At 36.8% G+C, this 22,594-nt stretch overlaps 2 protein-coding genes across 16 annotated transcripts in view; one reads left to right on the plus strand and one right to left on the minus strand.

Moving 5' to 3' along the window:
- Positions 1-3,875, minus strand: part of SWT1 (SWT1 RNA endoribonuclease homolog) — a 128,476-nt gene extending 124,601 nt beyond the window's left edge. The window contains exons 1-2 of one of the 13 annotated variants that reach the window (XR_010114739.1): positions 3,668-3,746; positions 90-182 (exon numbers count right to left, since the gene is read on the minus strand). Coding sequence is in view for 12 of the 13 variants with exons in the window: in XM_055235282.2 (XP_055091257.2) it covers positions 90-182; positions 3,668-3,745 (171 nt within the window). In the remaining variant the exon portion in view is untranslated. Of the gene's footprint in view, positions 1-89; positions 183-749; positions 1,978-3,355; positions 3,476-3,667 lie in introns of those variants that run through there. The other 12 variants (XM_055235284.2, XM_063613763.1, XM_055235282.2 and 9 more) reach the window with 12 other exon arrangements.
- The window catches only part of TRMT1L (tRNA methyltransferase 1 like), a 39,702-nt gene continuing 20,639 nt past the window's right edge, over positions 3,532-22,594 (plus strand). Inside the window, exons 1-10 of one of the 3 annotated variants that reach the window (XM_063613768.1) lie at positions 4,002-4,337; positions 4,452-4,503; positions 9,150-9,260; positions 10,595-10,708; positions 13,828-13,892; positions 15,503-15,632; positions 17,062-17,185; positions 17,651-17,730; positions 20,846-21,095; positions 21,491-21,703. In XM_063613768.1, the coding sequence (XP_063469838.1) occupies positions 4,269-4,337; positions 4,452-4,503; positions 9,150-9,260; positions 10,595-10,708; positions 13,828-13,892; positions 15,503-15,632; positions 17,062-17,185; positions 17,651-17,730; positions 20,846-21,095; positions 21,491-21,703 (1,208 nt within the window). In that variant the 5' untranslated portion in view covers positions 4,002-4,268. Of the gene's footprint in view, positions 3,551-3,915; positions 4,504-9,149; positions 9,261-10,594; positions 10,709-13,827; positions 13,893-15,502; positions 15,633-17,061; positions 17,186-17,650; positions 17,731-20,845; positions 21,096-21,490; positions 21,704-22,594 lie in introns of those variants that run through there. The other 2 variants (XM_055235291.2, XM_055235290.2) reach the window with 2 other exon arrangements.

The following is a 22,594-nucleotide window of genomic DNA, read 5'->3' on the forward strand; positions in this document are numbered from 1 at the left end:
TAAATCATTATAATAGTAAGGTGTATTTTTTTTCATTAAACAAAAACAAATTGAAATGTATCTCTAGGTCAGTAAATCAAAATTCTTACTTTTTCACCAAAATCGGGTGATGAGGTGGTGGTGTCTTTCCTCTGAGATGTCTCTTTTTTCCCACAGGATTCTTTGCTGGACATCCTGAAAAGCTAACATAAACATTAAAAATATAGGATTTTTTTGCAATAAAAAAGAAAATAGAAATTTGTCTTCTTTCAGTTATATAAAGATTGGAGTTTTACAATATGATCACTTTTTATTTTATATTTTTTTTGAGATGGAGTCTTGCTCTGTCGCTCAGGCTGGAGTGCAGGGGCATGATCTCGGCTCACTGCAACCTCTGCCTACTGGGTTCAAGCAATTCTGCCTCAGCCTCCTGAGCAGCTGAGATTATAGGCATGTGCCACAATGCCCGTCTAATTTTTGTATTTTTAGTAGAGACAGGGTTTCACCATGTTGGTCAGGCTGGTCTCGACCTCCTGACCTTGTTATCCGCCCGCCTCCCAAAGTGCTGGGATTACAGGTGTGAGTCACCACTCCCAGCACTATGATTACTATTTTTTAACCATTCCCAAGATGACAAGATTCTCTCATTATTCCACTTTTCTTCACTTACATTCTCCTTCAAAATTACCCACTCCTCTCCTTCAGCTTCATCTATCACCTTTCCAGGAATGAGTCTCAAACCATGCCTTTATCCCTGACTTCTCACTTACGCATCAGATCACCATTTTCAACTGCCTCCAGGACTGCTATATTCTTCACCACCCACACTTCAAAGCCAATTAGTCATAAGTTTCATTTTCCCAAAACACCTTCAGTCATTCATTGAACAAGACTTTGGCAAATCTCACGCTTTTTTTAAGTCTTTGTGTCATTACTGGTAAAATAGATAACCCATCCCACAGGATTTTTGAGGTACTCAAACAATGGATGTAAAATATATCTTGTGGCTGGGCACCATGGCTCACTGTAATCCCAATACTTTGGGAGGCCAAGACAGGTGGATCACCTGAGGTCAGGAGTTCAAGACCAGCATGGCCAACATCATGAAACCTCGTCTCTACTAAAAATACAAAATTAGCCAGGTGTGGTGGTGCATGCCTGTAATCCCAGCTACTCAGGAGGCTGAGGGAGGTGAATCGCTTGAACCTGGGAGGCGGAGGTTGTAGTGAGTCACGATCATGCCACTGCACTCCAGCCTGGGTGACAAGTGCAAAACTCAAATTAAAAAAAAATAAAAAATACATATATACACATATACATCTTGCATAGGTTGGTACACAGTAATGTCTACATACATACTTGCTTGTATGGTTGTCTTTCTACTAGACACTGAGCTCCTTGAGTATGCTATATTAAAAACTGAGGTGCTCATAAATGCCTACTGAGTGAATAAATGAGTGAATTCTTCTTCCTTGGAATATTAACTCTTTCATTCTGAACCACTTCCAATTCACTCACTGTAGTTCCTCTGTCCACCTACCATCCCAGTCTCACTTTTCCAGCCCTGCTGTGGACCAAGTCAATACTGTTAGTGGATGACAGTATTGCGGACTATCCCAGAAAAACACTTATATTTATGTTTATTCGGACAAATGTTTTATATTCATACTAGTGTGAAATTCCTATTGATTTTATGCAAATCAAAACATAAATGAGGGGAGACTTCATGTGCTGGCCAGTCTTCAAGATGGCTCCTGATGATTCCTGATGCTTGGTAATCACACACTTAATGTAATCTGCTACCACAATGAATAGGGCTGACCTGTGTAACCAGTAAGATATTGCTACATAGTGGTATGTGGCTAAATCATATAAGATGTCATGACTTCTGCCTTGTTCTGTCTTGGACTGCTCACTCTAGGGAAAGCCAGAGTGTCATGAGGACACTCAAACAGCCCATGGAAAGGCTTGAAAGGGAAGAACTACTGGCATCTTGCCAACAACCAGAACCAACTAACAGCCAGGCATGTGAGTGCATTACCTTTGAAGCTGATGATCCTGCACCCCTAATCAAGTGACATGACAGCAGCCCTGGCACCTTCACTGCAACCTCATGAGATCCAAAGCCAGATCAACCCAGAAAGTCATTTCTGAGTTCCTGACCCACAGAAACTGTGGAGTAATAAATGTTTATTGTTGTTTCAAGCTACTATGTTTTGGTATAACTTATGCAGCAGCAATAGATGAGTAACATTATTTCTTTAATTCTTCAAACATTGACGATTCCTTCTTCAGGATGTCTTACAAGCAGAGACCATGCTTAGAAATTCTTACAAAAATTCCCATAGAATCCAGATACTAAAATCTGACCCTTTTAATCTGGTTTCCACCTGGTGTTAAATGGCATTAACATACAGAATCTAGCTTTCAGTTAACCATCTAGTCATTTAGAAATGAAAAATCATCATGAACGACAGTAAAAAAAAAAAATAAAGAAATGAGAACAAGAATTATTGGATGATGCACAGATATAGTTAGCATTCCTATAAGTTACAGTCAGTGTTATCCCATTTTTAATTGACTGTTGAGCCATGAGTCAACTACACACTCAGGAATACTTGATAAAAGCTGTGCGGGACCATCACTAAAAGGGATTTAGGACTATAACTCACAGAAGCTCCACAGGGATAATCTGTTGCCATTAAACTGGGGAGAGGTTAAACACACACACACACCCCTCCAGATACATACTTCTTAACTATAGGGGGAGGAGTTAACTTCCAGTTAGTGCTTCAAAGTGCCAAATAATCATGCTATCTCTTCCCCGGGGTTCTGAAACAAGTAGGAAACAAACAGACCAAGAAGATTGGCGTTTATCAACTTAATTAACTAAGAAAAGCTAACTGGAAGCGCGCGTCTTGTTCTTGAGACTAAATTGGGCTTCCCTCTCCTGCCCTGCTGCCTAGAAGGTTCGGACCAAGCCCAAGCAGGGCAGCAAGAAAGTTCACGTTTTTCTCCTTTCTGTCCCAGTGGATTTATCGCGGGAGGCAGAAGAAAGAAACAAGAGAGGCTCGAATGTCAAGTAGGCACTAAGAGTGAAGGGGAGAGAAGTATGGGGGACAGGAGACTCACTAGCATATGTTTTGGGGATCTGAAACGCATCAAAATCAAATGCCCCGAAGCTCTACCCACTCAGAGCTCTGCTTATCAAAAGCCTGAAAACAAGGCGAAATAGAGCAAAACAACTAATTTCTATCCACTAGCCACACCGCAGAACTGCTGATACTGGCAACATTAAGACTAAAGCAAAAATAAAAACAAAGGAAAACAGCGTTCGGGTCACGGTGTAGGTGAGGGTGCGAAATGAAGAACAGACCCTAATTCCAAGTCAGCTGGATGGACAGGCAAGCTCGTCAGCTGCTAGTAAACCGCCGCGGCCCGCGGGCTCCACACGAACCGACCAGACCCCAACACCGGGCAAGGGGCAGCCCCGGAGGCAAGCCGGGCCAGAACCACACCCTCCACGGAGCTGGCTGGTCCCCGGATCCGCCCACAGAGTCGCCCCGCCCAGGTCCGGGTGACTCCTGAGTTCCCAGTCCGGCCGGCCGCCCGCCCGCCAGGATACTTGGGGCGGGGGACGAGGGGGAACCTGCCCAGCAAAACGTCAACGCACCCCCGCAGTTCCTACCTTACCAGCGCCGGTGGCGGTGGTGACTCCGGAGCCCCAGGCCAAAGGAGAGGGACCCCCCTCCCCCCACACACACATACAGCCCGCCCCACCAACTGTATGCCCGCTGGGAAACGTAGTTCTGCGCCCGGATCCAGACTACTTACCCACCACTCCGCAGCGTTTGCTTAGATTTGCATTTACTTCCTCCGAGGCTTGAACTCCGGCCCCGCCCCAGACTGCGCAGTGTACCCTGGGTGCTGTAGTCTTTGTTCGGTTTGGTGGTTGGCCGGTGGGCCGGAGACGCACCGTAGAAGCCGAACCCTCTTACCCAATTGGACGCCGTCCCCATTACGCTTGTGCGCAATTTGTGGTGGCGTCGTAACGCCTCGGGGAAAGGGAAGCGGACGGGCATCTGGAATCGCTGCCTCTGGCTTTCTGTTTTCTACTAACAGGATTTGGTCACTGGTTCTTCATCTTTTGTCTGTTGCACGCATCCCGCCCTCCCCACTTGCTTCCCCACTCCTTGGATCCAGCCCTGTGGGCTTTCACGTCAGTTCTCTGACCCCGCCGTGAGCCCCGCTCAGGGTCCCCGGGCGGCCCTGGAACGGAGGCGATAACTATGGAGAATATGGCGGAGGAGGAGCTGCTGCCCCTGGAGAAGGAGGAGGTGGAGGTGGCCCAGGTCCAGGTCCCGACCCCGGCCCGGGACTCGGCTGGGGTCCCAGCTGCGGCCCCGGATTCGGCTCTGGACTCGGCTCCGACTCCGGCCTCGGCTCCAGCCCCAGCCCCTGCCCCGGCCCAGGCTCCGGCCCTGTCCCCGTCCCTAGCCTCTGCCCCTGAGGAGGCTAAAAGCAGTAAGTGCAGGAGGCCCAGATCTTTCTGCTGCAGAAGAGAGAAAGTGCGCCTTGCTGGGAAGTAGGGGAGGCCCTTCACCGGGATGTTTTTTATGGGGCAAGGCAGGTTTAGGAAAACGGTGGGGAGGAAAGAGGGGCCCGTGTAGCGGCTAAAGCAGGGGTACAGAATGCTAAACGGCATCTTCATAAGCCTCGAGGATGTCACGGTGAGGGATATGCGGAGGGCAGGAATGCTGCAGATAGAAGGAAATCATGAGGTTAAGGGCTTTTTCGTAAAAGGGAATCTTTTTAAGGTACAAAAATAGGAAGTTACACATAATTTGGTAGTTTCCCGCAGTCCAGTCTGCCATGGTTAACTAAGTTCTTTCAAATGTGACATAGTAACTGAGGCAACCTGTTTACGGTAGTAGATCCTAGCTGCCAACATTTCTAAACCATTACTGTCAACTAGCTTTTCTGCTTCGACAGCCATAAGGAGATGAGTTTTTCTCATTTCAGTTTTCTTTTCCCCCGCTAGCAGCTTGCTTCCGAAGAGATTTTGAGGCTGAGTAGTAGTTTAGGAAAGAATCGACTAAATTTATGGTATTTTCCCCCATACATAAATACCAATTGAGTTTTGTACTCCATTCCATCAGAAATAGACTGTTGAGAATTAATGGCCCATATTATTGTGCTTCTGAATGTGCCTGCATGTTTTCTAAGTGGTGGTTTATTGGACCATATAGGAATTTAAAAGATTGATGAGTAACACTTTCTTAAGGATCTTCTAACATTTTAAAATGTAAGGTCTAAGAAAGACATAATTTAAGTTCTCTTAACATTTAGTTTGTGGTCATAAATTGACCTTTATGTGCTTTCTGAATTGGAACTTAAAATAATCTTTAATTCATTATTTTTCCTACTTCTAGGCCAGTTTTGAGTTTAATATTTATAAAACATGAGATAGTTATAGATAGGATTATTTTGCAGTTTTGAAACAACATACAAATTGTTAGATTTCAGAGTAGGGCTAATCACAGGAAAGACAAAAGTCAGGATGCTTCAGGTAAGCCCCTTCTTATTATATAAGATCAGAGCTTGTAGGTACAAAATAAGGCCAGTTGTTTCTTCAACTACAGTGGGTAGAGATGGGGGAGGCATGGGGAGCTGAGAAGGCTCCACTCTACTAAGTAGCCTCTTACCTCACTTCCAAGTTGTATTTGTTTATATTAGTCAGAAGTGGTTCAGCAGCTTTAGGAAATGCATGCATTCTCTACCTCCTCACCATCAAAAATATGTTAAACATAGAAAAGACTTATCTATATATTCCAAAATTTACAAATATGTAATTTGAAGAATGTATACTATATGGGAAACTGAAAATGCATTAGTAGGACAAATATGTAATGATTTAGAAGTCTGAAATGCATTAGAACTAATACCTATATTAATCACATTTTAAACATTATTTTTAGTTGATCTAGTTAGTCCTTTGCAATCAGTCATAACTAGGTAAGATGAAGACAGCCTATCTGAAATAGAATTGAAAATTGAGGAAAAAGTAATAGAATAAGTTGTAAAAGACTCTCCTAGCATCTTGGAGACATCTAATTTAACAAGAAGTTTGCCTGTTGACTTCTGGATTAATAGTGTGTTACGAAAAGCAGATTGAGTATTTTGCATACCGATTGTCTGATACGCACTATCTTAAACCAGAAGGTGATTTCAGAGATGTTTATAGGCATATCATGCATTTTTAGACAGATCTTCAAGAGTTTCTTCAGTAGTAGACCACAGGATTTTTAGTTTTCTAACTTAACCAAGCTCCTTTCTCTTATTTTGTGCTATTTAATAGAAAAATTTCAATAGGCACGTCTTTATTGATTGCTGTTTATCTTGTTTTACATACACAGATCTTTGAACTCTGGAACCAAAAGCCTTTATGGTTACAAATTAGATAGGTTAGTTTGTACACATGGATTCATTTCTGGAATATTACTGTCTGACCTAGCAAAAGATTTTTAGGAAACATGAAAACGTTTTACCTGTTTATAGAAATTATATCTCATTATAACTCATTTGACCAGTATCTGATATAGGAAATTAACCAATATTGTTTGTTGCTCCTTTAAAAATAAGGTGCATAACCAGGCACCAGCCTATACTCCCAGCTACTCTGGAGGCTGAGGCAGCAGGATTGCTTGAGCCCAGGAGTTTGAGGCTGCAGTGAGCTATGATTGAGCCACTACATTCCGTGGAGGCTGGGTGACAGAGCAAGACCCATCTCTAAATAATAATAATATGAAAAATTACCTTTTAATAAATTTGAGCAGGAATGTCTGATAGTGCTGAATTGGATTCCAAAATTATTGACACAGTGTGCTACTGCATCCAAAAAGTCTAACCATTTTTTTAACTTCTTGTTTAACAAACTTTAGTGCCTCCTGTCTGCAAGTTACTGCATTAGGCACTTAGCCATCAAAAAGATGAACAAGAAATAGGCCTTGTCTTCTGTTGATTATTTGTGGAGAAAGCGAACAAGGACACAAATTATACAAATGGGTAAACAAATGAACTGATAGTGAAGCTCGGAGAGGAGTAGGCAAGAAGGTGCTAATATCAAGAATTGAATTTTAAAGTCTCAAGGTTTTAAATTGTATAACCTAATAACATAATATTAGAGGGCCCTGTGGTTTATCCCACCATCTCCTGTCTCCTTGGGCTCTTTCCCCATCAGTTTCTCCTAATCTTAATATATATTCAGTCCCCACTTTGTAATTGTTCCTTTCTCTTAGAATGCACATATATTCAGGTTCCCCATAGTTAAAAAAAGCAACTTATAGTCTGATTCGTTTCCTTTTTTATACCATCAAAGTTCTCAAAAAAAGAAAAACCTAATTTTCTGTATTTCCTTTCCCCTTCCAATTCTGTTTCTACTCTGAAACACCTCACTGAACCTGTTTTCTTAAAGGTCACCAGACATGCTTTCTTGATCTCTACAACTGTTTGTGATATTCAGTGTTGAACGTTTTGCGTGTATAGACTCTTCTCCCTTGGCTTCTGCATTATCTTGATTCCCTTTACCATTTATTCTTTCTGAATCTACCTTCCTGATCCCTTCTACTTAATTTTTCTTATAAATATCTACATCTCTCATACCTCACTACCAGATTATATCTATCTGTAATAATCAGTAGCGGGTTCAGCAACAGATAGGGAATGTATCCACTACCCACCCCAGTCAGAACATGTTAAACTTATTTTAGACTTATTCATGTATTTCCAAATTTAATTTGAAGAGTGTGTAATGCTTTAGAAACCTGAAAATGCATTAGTGGGACAAATATGTAATGATTGAGAAATTTGAAATGCATTAGAATTAAAATATAAATCACATTTTAAAATTAATTTTACATAGCCTAGTTGTTTGAAATCAGTCATAACTAGGTAAGACTGGGTCTTGGCTTTTTCTCTTATTTTTCACACTTTTTTTCTTAGGCTTTCTTATTTATTCTCATAGTTTCACCTAACATGTTACTTACGATTTGTATCTCTAGAATCCCTCATGAGCTCCAAAAACAAATTGCCAGCTGCCTATTGTACATTATTGCTGGAATACTGTGCCAGTGGTACATCAAACACACCATGTCAAAAACTAAATTTTCCTTTCTGTTTTCCTCTTCCTTTCTGCCAAAAGAGTTTCTTCTATCTTGTTTGCTTAATATACCATTATTCTCAACCACATAAACTCAAAATCTTAGAATCATCTTTGATTTTATCCTTCACCTTTACTTCTCATATCCCAAGTTCTGTTGCTTATTTTTTTTACCTTCTATTCTGTCCCTTCCCATTGCTAATTTTCTCTGTTACTGATCTTTGGTATTACTGGCAGAGATAGCCTCCTGAAACTCATTCAGATCGTATAATTCACTTTCTCAAAAACTTGCAGAGACTTACCATTACCTGAAGAATAAAGTTCAAACTAATGCATAGAATTTATGTTTTCCTTGGTCTGTACTGCATCCTTGGCTGCACATATTTCTACTGACTCCATCCCCCTAAATATACCATATTCCAGCCAAGGGTCGGGTGGCATGATTGTATGTTTTGTACCACATGCATTTGTTCATGAGGTTACTTCAGTTCATGAGGCCAGTTAGCAAATCTCTACTTACTAAAATTCTATTCATACCTGAAGTCTCAGTCAAGTGGCACTTCAATAAAGACATTCTCAGAGTTACTTGTTAAAATTGATTACTCCTTCTGTATGCCTGCATCATACTACATCTAGTGTTCATTTCATACTATCTCATATGATAGTTAGAAGTTGACATATTGCCTTCTCCCTCCTGATTGAAAGTTCTTTGAAGATAAAAAACATGACTTACGTTTCCTTCAGTATTTTGTATAGGACAGAAACATTTTTCATAGAATTATTTTGACTAATTAGATAAAATTTTAAAACTATACAATGGGGTCTCCCCCCTAACTTTTCATTCTAAAGCACACTTGTTATTTTATAAACCGAGTTGTGGCAGTATTCCCCATCTAGGTCTATAACACTGTGTTATAGGAAATAAACTTCTATACGATGTGATCAATAAAAATGGAACTAGAATACAAACTGTTAAAGCATAATCTTCTCAATTTTTTTTTTTTTTTTTCAGAGAGACACATCTCAATTCAAAGGCAGCTTGCTGATCTAGAGAAGTTAGCTTTTGTAACTGAAGGAAATTTTGACTGTGCCAGCTCATTGAACTCAGATAATCTTGATGCAGGTATTTCCACGTTTGGGTTTTTTTTTTTTTCTTAGTTTCTAATAATTTATCATCTTTCAATTCACAAAAATAAGTTTGGTAAGAGTAGACTTGTTTATTCTTACTGAACTAGAACAGTGGTAAAATACAGTTTTTTATTCAGGAAATTGGCAACCGTGTATGTGCAAAGTTGCTATGGAAATAAGTTATTTTACAGCTCCTCACGAAAATTACAATTTCACGGATGTCTAGGGGCTGTCTATTCAGCAAGTTAGGAATGGCATTTGGCTACAAGTAACAGAGGTCCCAAAAAACAGTGTCTTAAGAGGTTAATATTCTGTCAGGTAAATGAAGTCCCAAGATAGGCAGTTTAGGGCTGGTATGAGAGTTCCACGTTACCAATGCCCCACACTGCTCTCTTTCTGCTCTACTCTCCTTAGTGTTTGGTTTATATCCTCAAGATCACTGACTGCATGGTTTTTTTGAAGTAGGCAGCGTAAAAATAAAAAATTGTATCTATACTCTATTGTACTATATGTGAAAAATATTTGTTGGGTTAAAAATTATTAATATGAGCTGACAGGTATGTAGGTATAAGAGAAAAAAGAAAAAAATTACTAAATGAGTTATTATCGATTCTTGCTGTATATTTTATTGCTTTAAACCTGAATTTGAAATTTAATTCTTTCATCTATACTATCAAAGTTTTTGTTTGAGATACATTATATTTCTAATTAAATAAGACATTTTGATGATACATAATCTTTTTGAGAATATGTTAATAAAGAAGGCAGAACTTGTAAATTCGGTAATGGATACGGTGGCTGTAATTATGTGCCCAGTCTCAGAACAGCAGTTATATCAAATCCCATCTATTCCTTCCACTTCCTTCTTCCATTTTTCTAACTCCACATATTAACTGTTTTTGTTGCTGCCAGTTTAGTAGAGGAATACCACAGCACATACTTTTGCTCTTTGTCCAATCCCTGTCCTTTTGGGAGTATAACTGCTGTCCTTTCAGCTGTCCAAAATACAGAGTGATACTCTCAGTGGCAGAAAATTTGGCCGGAAGGATATCATACAGTTTATCACTTCTTCAACCTTTGTTCCCAGTAACAACAAATGCATCAGCTAGCTACAGAGAGGAAAATTTTAGGGTGAAAAAACAATCACTGATCATGTGCTACAACAATTACTGTTAACTATCTCCTGGGTTAAGAATAATGACTTCTCCCTAAAGTTAAGAAAGACTTTAGGAAGTAGGAGGGGGAGCCCCCGTTAACCTCTTTGTAGCTGAATCCAGACATTAATAACTAGAATATTCTGTGGTTTATTGATTCTTTTTTCTTTTTAAGGCAACAGACAGGCTTGTCCATTGTGCCCTAAGGAAAAATTCAGAGCTTGTAATAGCCATAAGCTTCGTCGTCACCTCCAGAATTTACACTGGAAAGTCTCAGTTGAATTTGAAGGTTAGTATTTTTGTGCTTGCAAAGAAGTAATATATATGAAATTCAACATTTATTACCAGTTTTGGCATTTTATCATGAATATAATCAAATATTTTCAGTTTAAAATGTGAGGGGTTTAATGCCCTCATTTCTAATGTATTTAATAAAACACCATATAGCTTTATAGGCAGTAGAGATCTATATGACACAGTTTAGTTCAGCAAACATTTATTATGCATCTGTTGTATACTGAGTACTCTAACCCTGGGAGTCCATTTTGCTTCTTGAACAATGTTTTAATAAGTTTTCATTTTATTTTACACATATTTTGGAAGGTATAGTACATGTAGTAAAATAAGAAAATAAAATAATTTGTATGAATATTGGAAAATACAAGGTAATATCTCTTTCTGCTGATGGCTTAAAAAAAACTACTAGAGTTAAGAGAATTCAGAATGGTGGTGGGATACAAGATAATTCAGAAATCAGCCATTTTCTACTTCAGATAAATGGAAACAGAAACAAATATTTCAATTATGATCATGATAAAAATGACACAATTTCAGGGAATAAGTTCAACAAGAGGACTCATCATGAAAAGAATAAAAGAAAAGAAGGACAGAAAACAAGAACTTTTCAAGTTAAAGGGCTTCCTAAGTGAATTATATGAATTATTATAGCATTTTTGGGAAAAGATCTGACAACGTCTTTTAAAATTAAAAATACGCGTATCCATCCACCACGCAGTTCCTCTCCTAGGAGTGCCTTAGAAGTAAAAGAATTGAGGTTGGACACAGTGGCTCATACCTATAATCTCAGCACTTTGGGAAGCTGAGGCGGGAAGATCACTTGAGGCCATGAGTTCAAGACCAGCCTGAGCAACATAGTAAGACCCTGTCTGTCTAAAAAGTGAAAAAATTAGCCAGGCGAGGTGGCCTGTGCCTGTAGTCGCAACTGCTAGAGAGGCTCAGGTGGTAGGACTGCTTGAGTCCAGAAGCTTGAGGCTGCAGTGCCATAATTGTGCCACTGTATTCCATCCTGGGAAACAGAGTGAGACTCCGTTTCTTAAAAAAAAAAAAAAAAAGAAGAAGAAGAAGAAGTAAAAGAATCCACAGGGTAAATGTACAAGGATATTCATTGCAATATTTACTTAGTAACAAAAACTTGGAATTAAAAGAGATGATTGAATAAATTACGGTATATACATACCATGAAATATTATTATGTAGCCATTGAAATGAGTATATTAGATATATACCAGCTAACTGAGAAGCATTTCCATGGTCAACTACTAATGAAAACAGCAATTTATAGGGAAGATTTTATAATATTCCATTTGGATAAAACAAAAAGTCCCACCCTCAAAAGAAACCTAAGTATCAATCTTAAACATATGTACATTTATATTTGTATATGATTATTTGAGCACAGAAATTGTAAAATATGGTTGGAGTGTCAACCAGCCTTGATAAAGCAGCTAGTAAGAGACACCCAGAAAAGAAGTCGGAACTATGCTGGAACTATTTTCTTAGTAGTACTGCTAAAAAGATTATCACTAGTTATTTAGGGAAAGGGGAATTAGATGCTAATTTAAGGACCATCCTGTCTTTTAAGTTTAGTTCTATATAAGAATGTATGATAAACCATACTGACTTCTTATGAAAATAGAGGTCTCATTTCAATTAAAGGGATCTCTTTCATATTCTTTACTTAGGTCATTGTTTAGTCTTTAGGTTTGGTCTCCCTCCAAGTTATTCTCTTTTCTTAAATATTTTCTTGTGACATTTCTTTACTTACTCATGGATGTGGTTCTCTCATGTACATTAGGCTATTGGGTTCTTTTACATGGTATTGATCTGGTAGATGGTGAAGATATGATAGTTTTTGTCTCAGTGAGCAGGTTTCAAAGTAGTTGACATATAATTGAAGGTAGAAGCAACCAAATCTGCTGGAGGAATGGATGTGAGGTGTGAGAGAAAGAGCCAAGAATGCTTGGGTTTGGGACTTGAGCAAGTAGAGAAATGGAATTGGCCTTTACTGAGCTGGAGAACAGTGCATTAGGACCAAGCGTGGGAAAGAAGTCCAGAACCAGAAATTTGGGCATTTAAAGGGTGAGATGCATCTAAGTGGAGATGTCAAGTAGCCCATAGGTTATATGAATCTGGAGTTCAGGAAGAATGTGGGGCTAGAGATATGCATTTGGGAGTTGTCAGAAGACACATGGTATTTAAAGCCATAAGATCAGATAAGTAACTAAAAGAGTACATATTGATGGAAAAAAGAAGTCATCCGGGACTAAATCTTGGAGCACTTCAGCATATACAAGTAAGAAATGATCGGATCTAAGGTATAAGAAAAAGGCATTAGAGATGACTTACAGGCTTTGAGTTAAGAGCAACTGTAAGGCATTATCATTCAAAAAAAGTAAAGAGACCTAATGTAACATAAATTACCAGTTTAGTCTTGACAAGTAGGTTTTGGGATACTGGCTAGAAAATCAGTTACATATCCTTAATAGGCAATGGAAATAGGGATCTGGCTCTTAGGAATGAATTAGTACCTAGAGCTATAATTTGGGATTCCTTTAATTGGAATTGTGAAAGGAGCTAAGTTGCTAAGGAAATGAGAAAAAAAGTCACTTAACCACCCAAGCCTATGGAATTTCTACATTTTAGGGCATGAGAGAAGGAAGAGAATCTGTAAATAAGATGAAGAAGGGTGGGAAGAAAACCAAGATAGTACCATGTCATAGATGAATAAGGGTCTGTATAATGGTAAATATATCAATAGCATGAGGCAAAGATGAAGCCTAAGAAAAAGTCAAGGTGGCAGAGAATAGGATAAAGCTGAATCCTAAAGATGCTAAATGACTAATCCAAGATAAAACAGATAGTCATGGAGGAACCAGAATTCAAACCTGGATCCCTCTGTATGTGTGTATATAGATACATATACGTATGTATGTATGCATACACATATATCTCATGTATAACAACTGTATAAACTAAAGCAATCTCATTTGAGTAAGTATGACATTACAAATGTAAGGGCAATTCCAATTCTTATAAAACTTGCTTATAATTTTTGATAATTGAATATTTAATGAACAGTGTATGATAACCAGCCATTCTTTATTTTAGGTTACAGGATGTGCATCTGTCACTTACCTTGTCGACCAGTGAAACCAAACATTATTGGAGAACAGGTGATCAGATATTAGATTTTTTTTATTTTTAAATTTAGTCCTTTTTAAAGAAAGCATAATTTTTACTTAGTGTGAAACTAAAATGTGTATGTTCAGCAATGTAGTTTACTTTAAAATTCTCTGAGTCCTTTCAGATTATCATAATAGGAAAACTGTGAAATGTATGAAAAAAATAATTGCTATATTGAAGTTCTCATTTTATAGTTTTTAGTTTAAGTCAGATAAATTGCTCCTTTGTGTTCAAAATGAAAACTAACTCATTTACTAATTTTGGAATGGAAAATTTAGAGAGTAGTTTTTTTCTCTTAAAATTTCGGTCATGGAATAGGAGCTTCAATTTCTGTGATTTAGTAAATATCTTAGTATGTTTTGATTTCATTCATCTTCCCCATGTCCTTCCTTTTGAGTTCAATCTTAGAGAATCTAGAAACTTTCAGAAATCTTAGTAACTGTTTAAAAAATACATGTGTTTTATTTTTAGGGTAGATTTGACCTAAGGGGAATACAAACTATAAAATTTTTTAGTGACACTATCCTGAATGCATATTAGCGTAATGAGTTCCCATTATTACATTTTCTTTTGAGTCACTAGAAGCAGTATAGTGTTGACAAAAAAGAAAATATTCTGTAAGTAGTAGTCAAAACAGTGCCTGGTCCATCAGCCTAGTCTAAGATATTTTGAATATGATAATCACGGTACCACAAGGAACCTTGGGTAATGTGCTTCGCTATTTTCTATTTGCTGTAAGGTTCCAAGTAAAAAGGAGGTAGCAGCACTAAGAGTAAAAGGCATCAAAACTAGGAAAGAGCCATTGGAGCAGTCTTTTGTTCTCCGCTAAATGAGAAATTATGAAGTGAAAATTTTTTTACTTGGATAAGTACGCTTCTAATTATGTCTCAAACATTCAGTGGGGTACTGGAGCTGGCTCAAATTTTCAGAAATCTTTCAAGCTGGTTGTTTAGTATGGCCATCATTAAAATTTAAGTTATATAAACCTAAAAAGGAGTGAGTTATATTAAAAAACAAAGGTAACGAATGTCCACTTCATATCATTGTTCTGCTGTATTTTAATATTATCTGTGCACTTACAGTTATTTACATTTATTATGTCTGCTGGGTGGCAGTGCTCTGTAATGGTGTAATAATGCACATCTTTTCCTAAATTCACATTCAGTGATGTTACATTGATAGCTTAAAATCTATGACAGTTGTAGCTTGAAATTGGCTATAGCAGAGTATTTATGCCACAGAAATCTGCAAATACTACAAATCAGGGCTTTATTTTCCTGGAGAGCCAGTTAATAAGCATTTACCAGCACACCACTCCTAACATTACACCATTTTTAAATGCAACTTACAGAAAATACAATTATTTTCTGATTGGAATGAATGAGAAAAGCTAGGAAATTAAACTTCTGGCCTATTGTAAAGTAAGGTTTAAAAGATATATAAATACAGGTAAGGAAGTTAAGATACTTTCAAAGTCACATGGCAAAATTAAAATTATCTTCTATACCATTAAATCCAAGACACTAATGTACTTAAATTTGCAAACTTATACTTCTGTTTCATTGTCTTAGCAACTTAAATTAAATACTCTGTTTGATAGATATCCAGTAAAATGGGAGCCCATTATCATTGTATCATTTGTTCAGCAACAATCACCAGAAGAACTGATATGCTAGGACATGTTAGGCGCCACATGAATAAAGGAGAGACTAAATCTAGTTACACTGCAGGTAAGTTGAGCAATCTCATTAACATTAATATGTAAATCCTTAAATAATGGTCCAGTTATTATTTTCAAACATCAGGAATATAAAATAATGCTGATTTAACCAAATGATTTAGTTCACTAGTCCATTACTTCAGGTTTTGGTTTCTGTAAGATCTCCAAAAACATTTTAACATTCTCAACATATATATTTAAAAAATGGTGTAGAAAAAAGTAAGTGACACTCAAGTGACTGTAGGTATTTTAATGAAAGATTATAGAATTGTTTTCCCAGTGACAGCTTTTACACCCTTAACTGTCATGTATGTATTGTTGGAAAACACTAGAAAAAAAGATATAGTGAAATAAAGACTATTATTCTTAGTGATATGAAATTATTAATAGCTTGTTACTACTTAGAGATCCCTTCTCAAAAATTAAATTAAGTACTAATGGCCTAAAGCATGTATTATATGTAATGAATAACTTCTCTCCTCTGTGTCCAGAATGGCACTATGTACGATTCCTTCAAGAATTGAAAAAAAAAAAAAGTCACTGAACTATTTTTCTATAAAGCATAATTTTCTCACAGAACCTAAATTGAGAAAGTCTGACCTTGTGAGATATGTGACATGCCTTGTCACTGGGTATAAAAGGGTATGTAACACAGTGCTAGAGAAAGTTACTATTATTTGGCATTTTAGAAAGAAAGATACAGTTGCCATTTAGTTAACATTCTGACTGTGATGTTATCAAGAAGTCCAAACACAAAGGATCTCAACTTTCCCACCCATCCCATATCTCGTTTCTTAAATATTTAAAACATATGCACATATGTACACATCAATATTTTATTAGTTTATAGCTAAATGATTCTAACATACTAAATGTAAAATCATTTTTTCATTACTTTGTAGCCATTTCAATGTAATTTGTGACTTGAAATCATTATGAGAAAATATTCCGAAGTCTCCCATGTTCAGGAAATAGAGTGATTCTTAGTAAGCCATGCTAGCTAATGGAATGCAGCCACATGGAGTTACTCATTTTCTAACAATTATACCATAGTAAAATATATTTAGCAAACAATGTAGTGTTTGATGAACCACAAAGGTATTTTAGGATTTTGTGCTTTCCTAGGGTGATTGTTCTTAGGTATCATAATACAGATGTATTGATGTGCTAGACAGTCGAGATAGTAAATTAACTTTCATTAATCAGATGTTTAACTGAGTGTTACTCTTTTGTAGAGAGTGCTGAATAAATCAGTTCTTTGGTTTTGGTTTTTTTACATCTGCCAAACCGTTTGCATTAACACAAAATAATATAAAGTTATTTTTCAAAATGTATATTTATTGTTTTAGATGTTTATAATTATTTTGTGTTTTCTTGGAAATCTTTTGTTTAGAATTATTTTGTGTTTCCCTGGAAATCTTTTCTTTTTTCCATCTTAGCTTCCACTGCTAAACCACCTAAGGAAATTTTGAAAGAGGCAGACACGGATGTACAAGTTTGTCCCAACTATTCTATACCTCAGAAAACAGATTCCTATTTTAACCCCAAAATGAAACTAAATCGGTAAGATAAATTGAAAATAGGGTTATAGGATGTTTCAAATTATTATAAATGTACCTTCTCTTAACCTTTATGTTCTAATATATTAAAATTTAGAACTAGGTGCAGAATAAAAATCATCTATTTTAACATTTTTCTCAGAAGGATTGTTTCTTTTTTTCTACCAAGCCAATGTCTTTATCAGAGAATAAGATAGGCCTAACTTTATATAATTACTGAATAAGCTGGTACTTTTGTGAGCAAGTTTTGTTTATAAATAAATACTTGTTAATAGAATCCAACTGGATTCATAGTTTAATTTCACATATTTTTAGTTCTTATAGTATTAAATTCAGAATGTGTTTTCAGGTCTCCTTTTGAAATAGTTTGTACAGTAACTAGGAACTTCAGTTCACTATTCTTAAATGAAATAAAATCTATGATGGTGAGGCCATGGTAAAGTTATTTCAGATTATGATTTCCTTCTAGGCAGCTAATATTCTGTACATTGGCCGCTTTGGCTGAGGAACGAAAACCTTTGGAATGTCTAGATGCTTTTGGAGCCACTGGTAAGTGAGTACACTTTTTTGGAACCCCATTTTATTTATTCGATTTTACAGTATTTTTTCTTAGAAAATGTATATGGGCAGTGATGTAAAAAAATTAAAGATCCAAGGCAAAATTTTTAATTTTTTATTGTGAAAAATTTTAAATGTATATTAGAATATAATAAGCGAGTCCGTGTGTATCCATCACTTACTTCAAAAATGAGTGGTTCATGCTCAGTCGTTTTCTCATTGTCCTCCTACCTCATATCCTAATCTTTTGATATCCATTAATTTGAAACAAATAACAGATACATCATTTCATCTGTAAGTTTTTCAGTTGGATCTCTAAAAGGTAAAGATTTTTAAAAAATAAAACCACTATACTGTCATCATACTTTAAAAATTAAGAATAATTCTTTAATATCAATTGTTTGCCCAATTTTCTCATAATATGTTTTAAAAATCAAATCAGAATGCAGACAAAAACTATATTTCAATTGTTTGATATGTCTAAGTCTCTTTTAAATCTATGGGTCCTTCTATCATTTTCTGTATGTGTGATAATTATTTGTTGACTTAACATGTCTTTTGACCTATAGAGTTTCCCACAGTCTAGATTTTTGCTGATTGTATTGTTATGGCTCATATAACATGTTCTATCTCCTGTTTTTTTGTAAATTGGTCATTTGATTAGATTCAGATACAATTTTTTTTCTTCAATAATACTTGTTTGCTGCAATCAGGCAGCACCTGATGTCTGGTTGTGTCTCTTTTTTGTGTTGTGATGATCATTGCCTGGCCTTTAGACAGTGGAATAAAGTGAAATTTTAAACATTGAGAATATTTTTCTCAAAAGACTTAATAGTAGAGAAAAGATAATAGAAACAGTAGAAAATTTCTAAAAAGCCTCCGTACCCAATCCAAGTCCTTCTCCATAAAGATTATAAGAGTACACTTTGGGGGAGTTTGTGCCAAAAGAGTGAAAGCATGAGTTAGCTATCCTTCCTGAACTCCTCTCCTCAGGGAAAACTAGTGGTTAAAAGCATGGACTGTGGAACCAGACTGCCCGAGTTCAAATCCCAGCTTTATCGCTTGATAATTGTATGACCACAGGAAATTGTGCCTCAGTTTGTTCATCTATTAAAAGAGGAGACTACTGCTACTACCATGATGATCAGCATTAGTACTGTCTCAGTATAAATATGGTAAAAGTGATGAGGTGATGCTTCTGATTATTTCCCAAGTCACTTGGATTTGAAATTTGAATCATGTTTTTACTCCTTGTTTTCCTGTTAACTCTTCCCATATCTACTCAGCCACCAGCTCTGCTCTAATTTTTCTTTTCTAATATAACTCACATTTTCCATTCCATATCCACCAATTTAATGATTTCATAGCAAGCCTATTGCAGTAGCCTCTAAATAGTACCCTTGCTTCCAGTCATTTCTCTCCAGTTTGTCTTGCCTGTTACTGCTAAACAGCTGTTCCTCTGAAGCACCACATTAATGTTACTTATCAATCAAAAAAGTCATTCATCTTTATTGCCTAGAGTCCAGACTTCTCAGACTACATTTAATATCTTCCATATCTGATCCTAACCTGCTTGTCCAAATTTATTTCTCAGTATTTTTCACCGTACACCCTTTTTCTTTACTCTTTTGAGACAGAGTTTCGCTCTGTCACCCAGGCTGGAGTACAGTGGTACCATCTCAGCTCGCTGCAACCTCCGCCTCCTGGGTTCAAGCAATTCTGTTGCCTCAGCTTCCTGAGTAGCTGGGATTACAGGCGCCTGCCACCACGCCTGGCTGATTTTTGTATTTTTAGTAGAGACAGGGCTTCACCATGTTGGCCAAGCTGGTCTCGAACTCCTGACCTCAGGTGATCCACCCGCCTCGGCCTCCCAAAGTGGTGGAATTACAGGTGTGAGCCACTGCGCCCAGCCTCTCTACTCTTTTTTAAATCTGAAGTCATTAAAGCTAATATCTAAGGAATATATTTCTAGCCTCTTCTTTTAATGTGCCTTTGTAAACTTAGATCAGGTCTGGAGCAGTCATTTTGCACATTTTGCCGTTCCTAAAATGAGGATGTGAGAACTTACAAGCTTGTTGTGAAAATATGAAAAATACATATATGTGAAGTCCATAACACATGGTATTTTTCCATTCATGAGACACGTGTATGGAGAAGATGGTCAGTATTTCCAGTACATAAGGGGTTTAAGGGGTTTACCAATCTATGTCGGCTGGGCTTGTGTTGCCATCTCCCATTTTGTAATGAATGTCCCTTATGACTTTAAGCTAGTTGATACGGAAAAACTGTGAAAAGGGCCCTTTTGGTCTGAATTCTTCCTAATCATTTGCTTACAAATTTGCTTTTTTTTGTTTTTTAAGATAGGGTCTCGGCTTTGAGATAGGGTCTTGGCACCATCTCGACTCACTTCAGTCTGGACCTCCTAGGCTCAGGGATCCTCCCACCTCAGCCTCCCAAAAGTAGCTGGGATCACAAGCGTGCGCCACCATGCCCAGCTAATTTTTGTATTGTTCTGTAGAGATAGGGATTTGCTATGTTGCCCAAGCTGGTCTCAAACTCCTGGGCTCCAGTGATCCACCCACCTCAGCCTCCCAAAGTTCAGAGATTACAGGTGTGAGCCATCACAGCTGGCCACATTTTTTTTTTTTAATTCACAACAATGCTATTGTGCAGTGTTTGAAAAGTGTTGGTCTAGAAAAGTTTTTCATATTTTGGTCCATGACGGTAAACTTCAGCAGGAGGAATTCCAACTTCCCATCCTCCCTTCAAGCAGAGTAATCCCATTCGTATAAAGTATTCCATGGTCAGGAAAAAAGCAAAACAGAAAACATTTTCCACTATTCAACAAAATAAAAAGCATACATAGAGATTTTATTTGAACAAGGATCATAAAAAAGATTTATAAGAAGTATTAGTGAAAATCTGTTAGACACATTTTTAGTTATAAACTTTCTTGAGAAGCTTTGTAGTAAGAAAGAATAAGATTCATGAAAACATTAAATTTTGAAATAATTTGTTACTTATAAAACAGAATGTTGTTATACTGTTTTTATGCTTTAAAATTATTACAATTGTAAAACTCATTTTCTTCCCCATTTTTCCTAAGGGATAATGGGATTACAGTGGGCAAAACATCTTGGAAATGCAGTCAAAGTTACAATCAATGACTTGAATGAAAACTCTGTGACATTGATTCAGGAAAACTGCCATTTAAACAAATTGAAAGTGGTGGTGGACAGTAAGGAAAAGGAAAAGAGTGACGATATTCTTGAAGAAGGAGAGAAAAATCTTGGTAATGTTAAGGTGACCAAAATGGATGCCAATGTACTGATGCATTTGAGATCTTTTGATTTCATGTAAGTAGAAAAGACTTTCCATGTCACTTTCTAAACTTATCTGAAATTTTGGGGATGAGGGGTAGTTAAAAATTAAGACAGTTTGTTGTTGTTTATTTATTTAAATTAATGCCATTTTTTGACGTTGGCCTAAGGTATGCAGTATGAAAATTTTCTAGTATTTGAAATAAAATGCCTGGGCATGTCACTTTTCCTCTAACCCAAATTTATTTTTACGTGTCTGATACATCATACTATCATTTTATTACTTAATTTCTAAACAGAATTATGTACTTAAAATATATTTGCAATGTACTTTTAAATCCATGGAATTTTATAATTAGAAATAATTACAATGGTATAATTTTTGTTACTAGTATGACTTTAAAATGTATCTATATTCTTTCTGATTTTAGACATCTAGACCCTTTTGGAACATCAGTGAATTATCTAGATTCTGCATTCAGAAATATAAGAAACCTTGGCATAGTGTCAGTGACTTCTACAGATATCAGTTCTTTATATGCCAAGGCACAGCATGTTGCCCGGCGTCACTACGGATGTAACATTGTCCGAACTGAATATTACAAGGAACTAGCAGCCAGAATTGTTGTAGCTGCAGTGGCAAGGTACCAAATTGCCAACAGTCTACTTAGTGTGTTTCAGTATTTGATAAAAAGAGATAATATTACAAGAAGTTCTTACCTTATTATTCGAAATATGCACAAAATGTAAATTCTGTATTCCTTATCCGTAGTACTGGTTTTTAATCTTACATGGTATCTGTTGTAATTTTATTTAAAAGCTTATGCCTGAAATATTCAGTTTACTCTCCAATTAAAATGTTACTGAAATAAAGTATAAGAAAGAAAAGATAAAAGTGAAAGTTAATTTCCAGTTTATTTGAACAGTGTAGGATAGAGGATAGCAATATGAAAGGAAAAGCAAAAATTGTTGTTTTGTTTTTTCGCCATGTTGCCCAGGATGAAACAAGCCTCCTGGCCAACATGGTGAAACCCCGTCTCTACTAAAAATACAAAAATTAGCTGGGCGTGTTGCTACACACCTGTAATCGCAGCTACGATTACAGGTTGAGGCACTAGAATCACTTGAACCCAGGAGCCAGATGCTGCAGTGAGCCAAGGTTGCTCCACTGCACTCTAACCTGGGCAACATAGTGAGACTCTGCCTCAGAAAGAAACAGTCATTTCTTTTATATCCATTCTATTTTATCTTCTTTATTTATATAGTTTGAATAAAATGATAGCTTACAAACTTGATTCTCCAAAATGATCTTACAAAATGGGAAGTTCTCTCCATTTCTCACCAGGATTTCCAAACAGAATTTGAAAACAGTTATTTTTTAAAGGGGTGACTTTTTCTGAGCACTTACTGTATGCAGATTATGCTAGAATAATGTAATATAAATGGATATTGTGAATATAGATAATGGATAATCAGCCAGCTCACTTGCCAGCCCTAATACTAGTTTCAGAGCATTTAAGTAGAAATTTCTACCT

The sequence above is a fragment of the Symphalangus syndactylus genome, chromosome 19, assembly GCF_028878055.3.
Source record: "Symphalangus syndactylus isolate Jambi chromosome 19, NHGRI_mSymSyn1-v2.1_pri, whole genome shotgun sequence".
Taxonomy (NCBI): Eukaryota; Metazoa; Chordata; class Mammalia; order Primates; family Hylobatidae; genus Symphalangus; species Symphalangus syndactylus.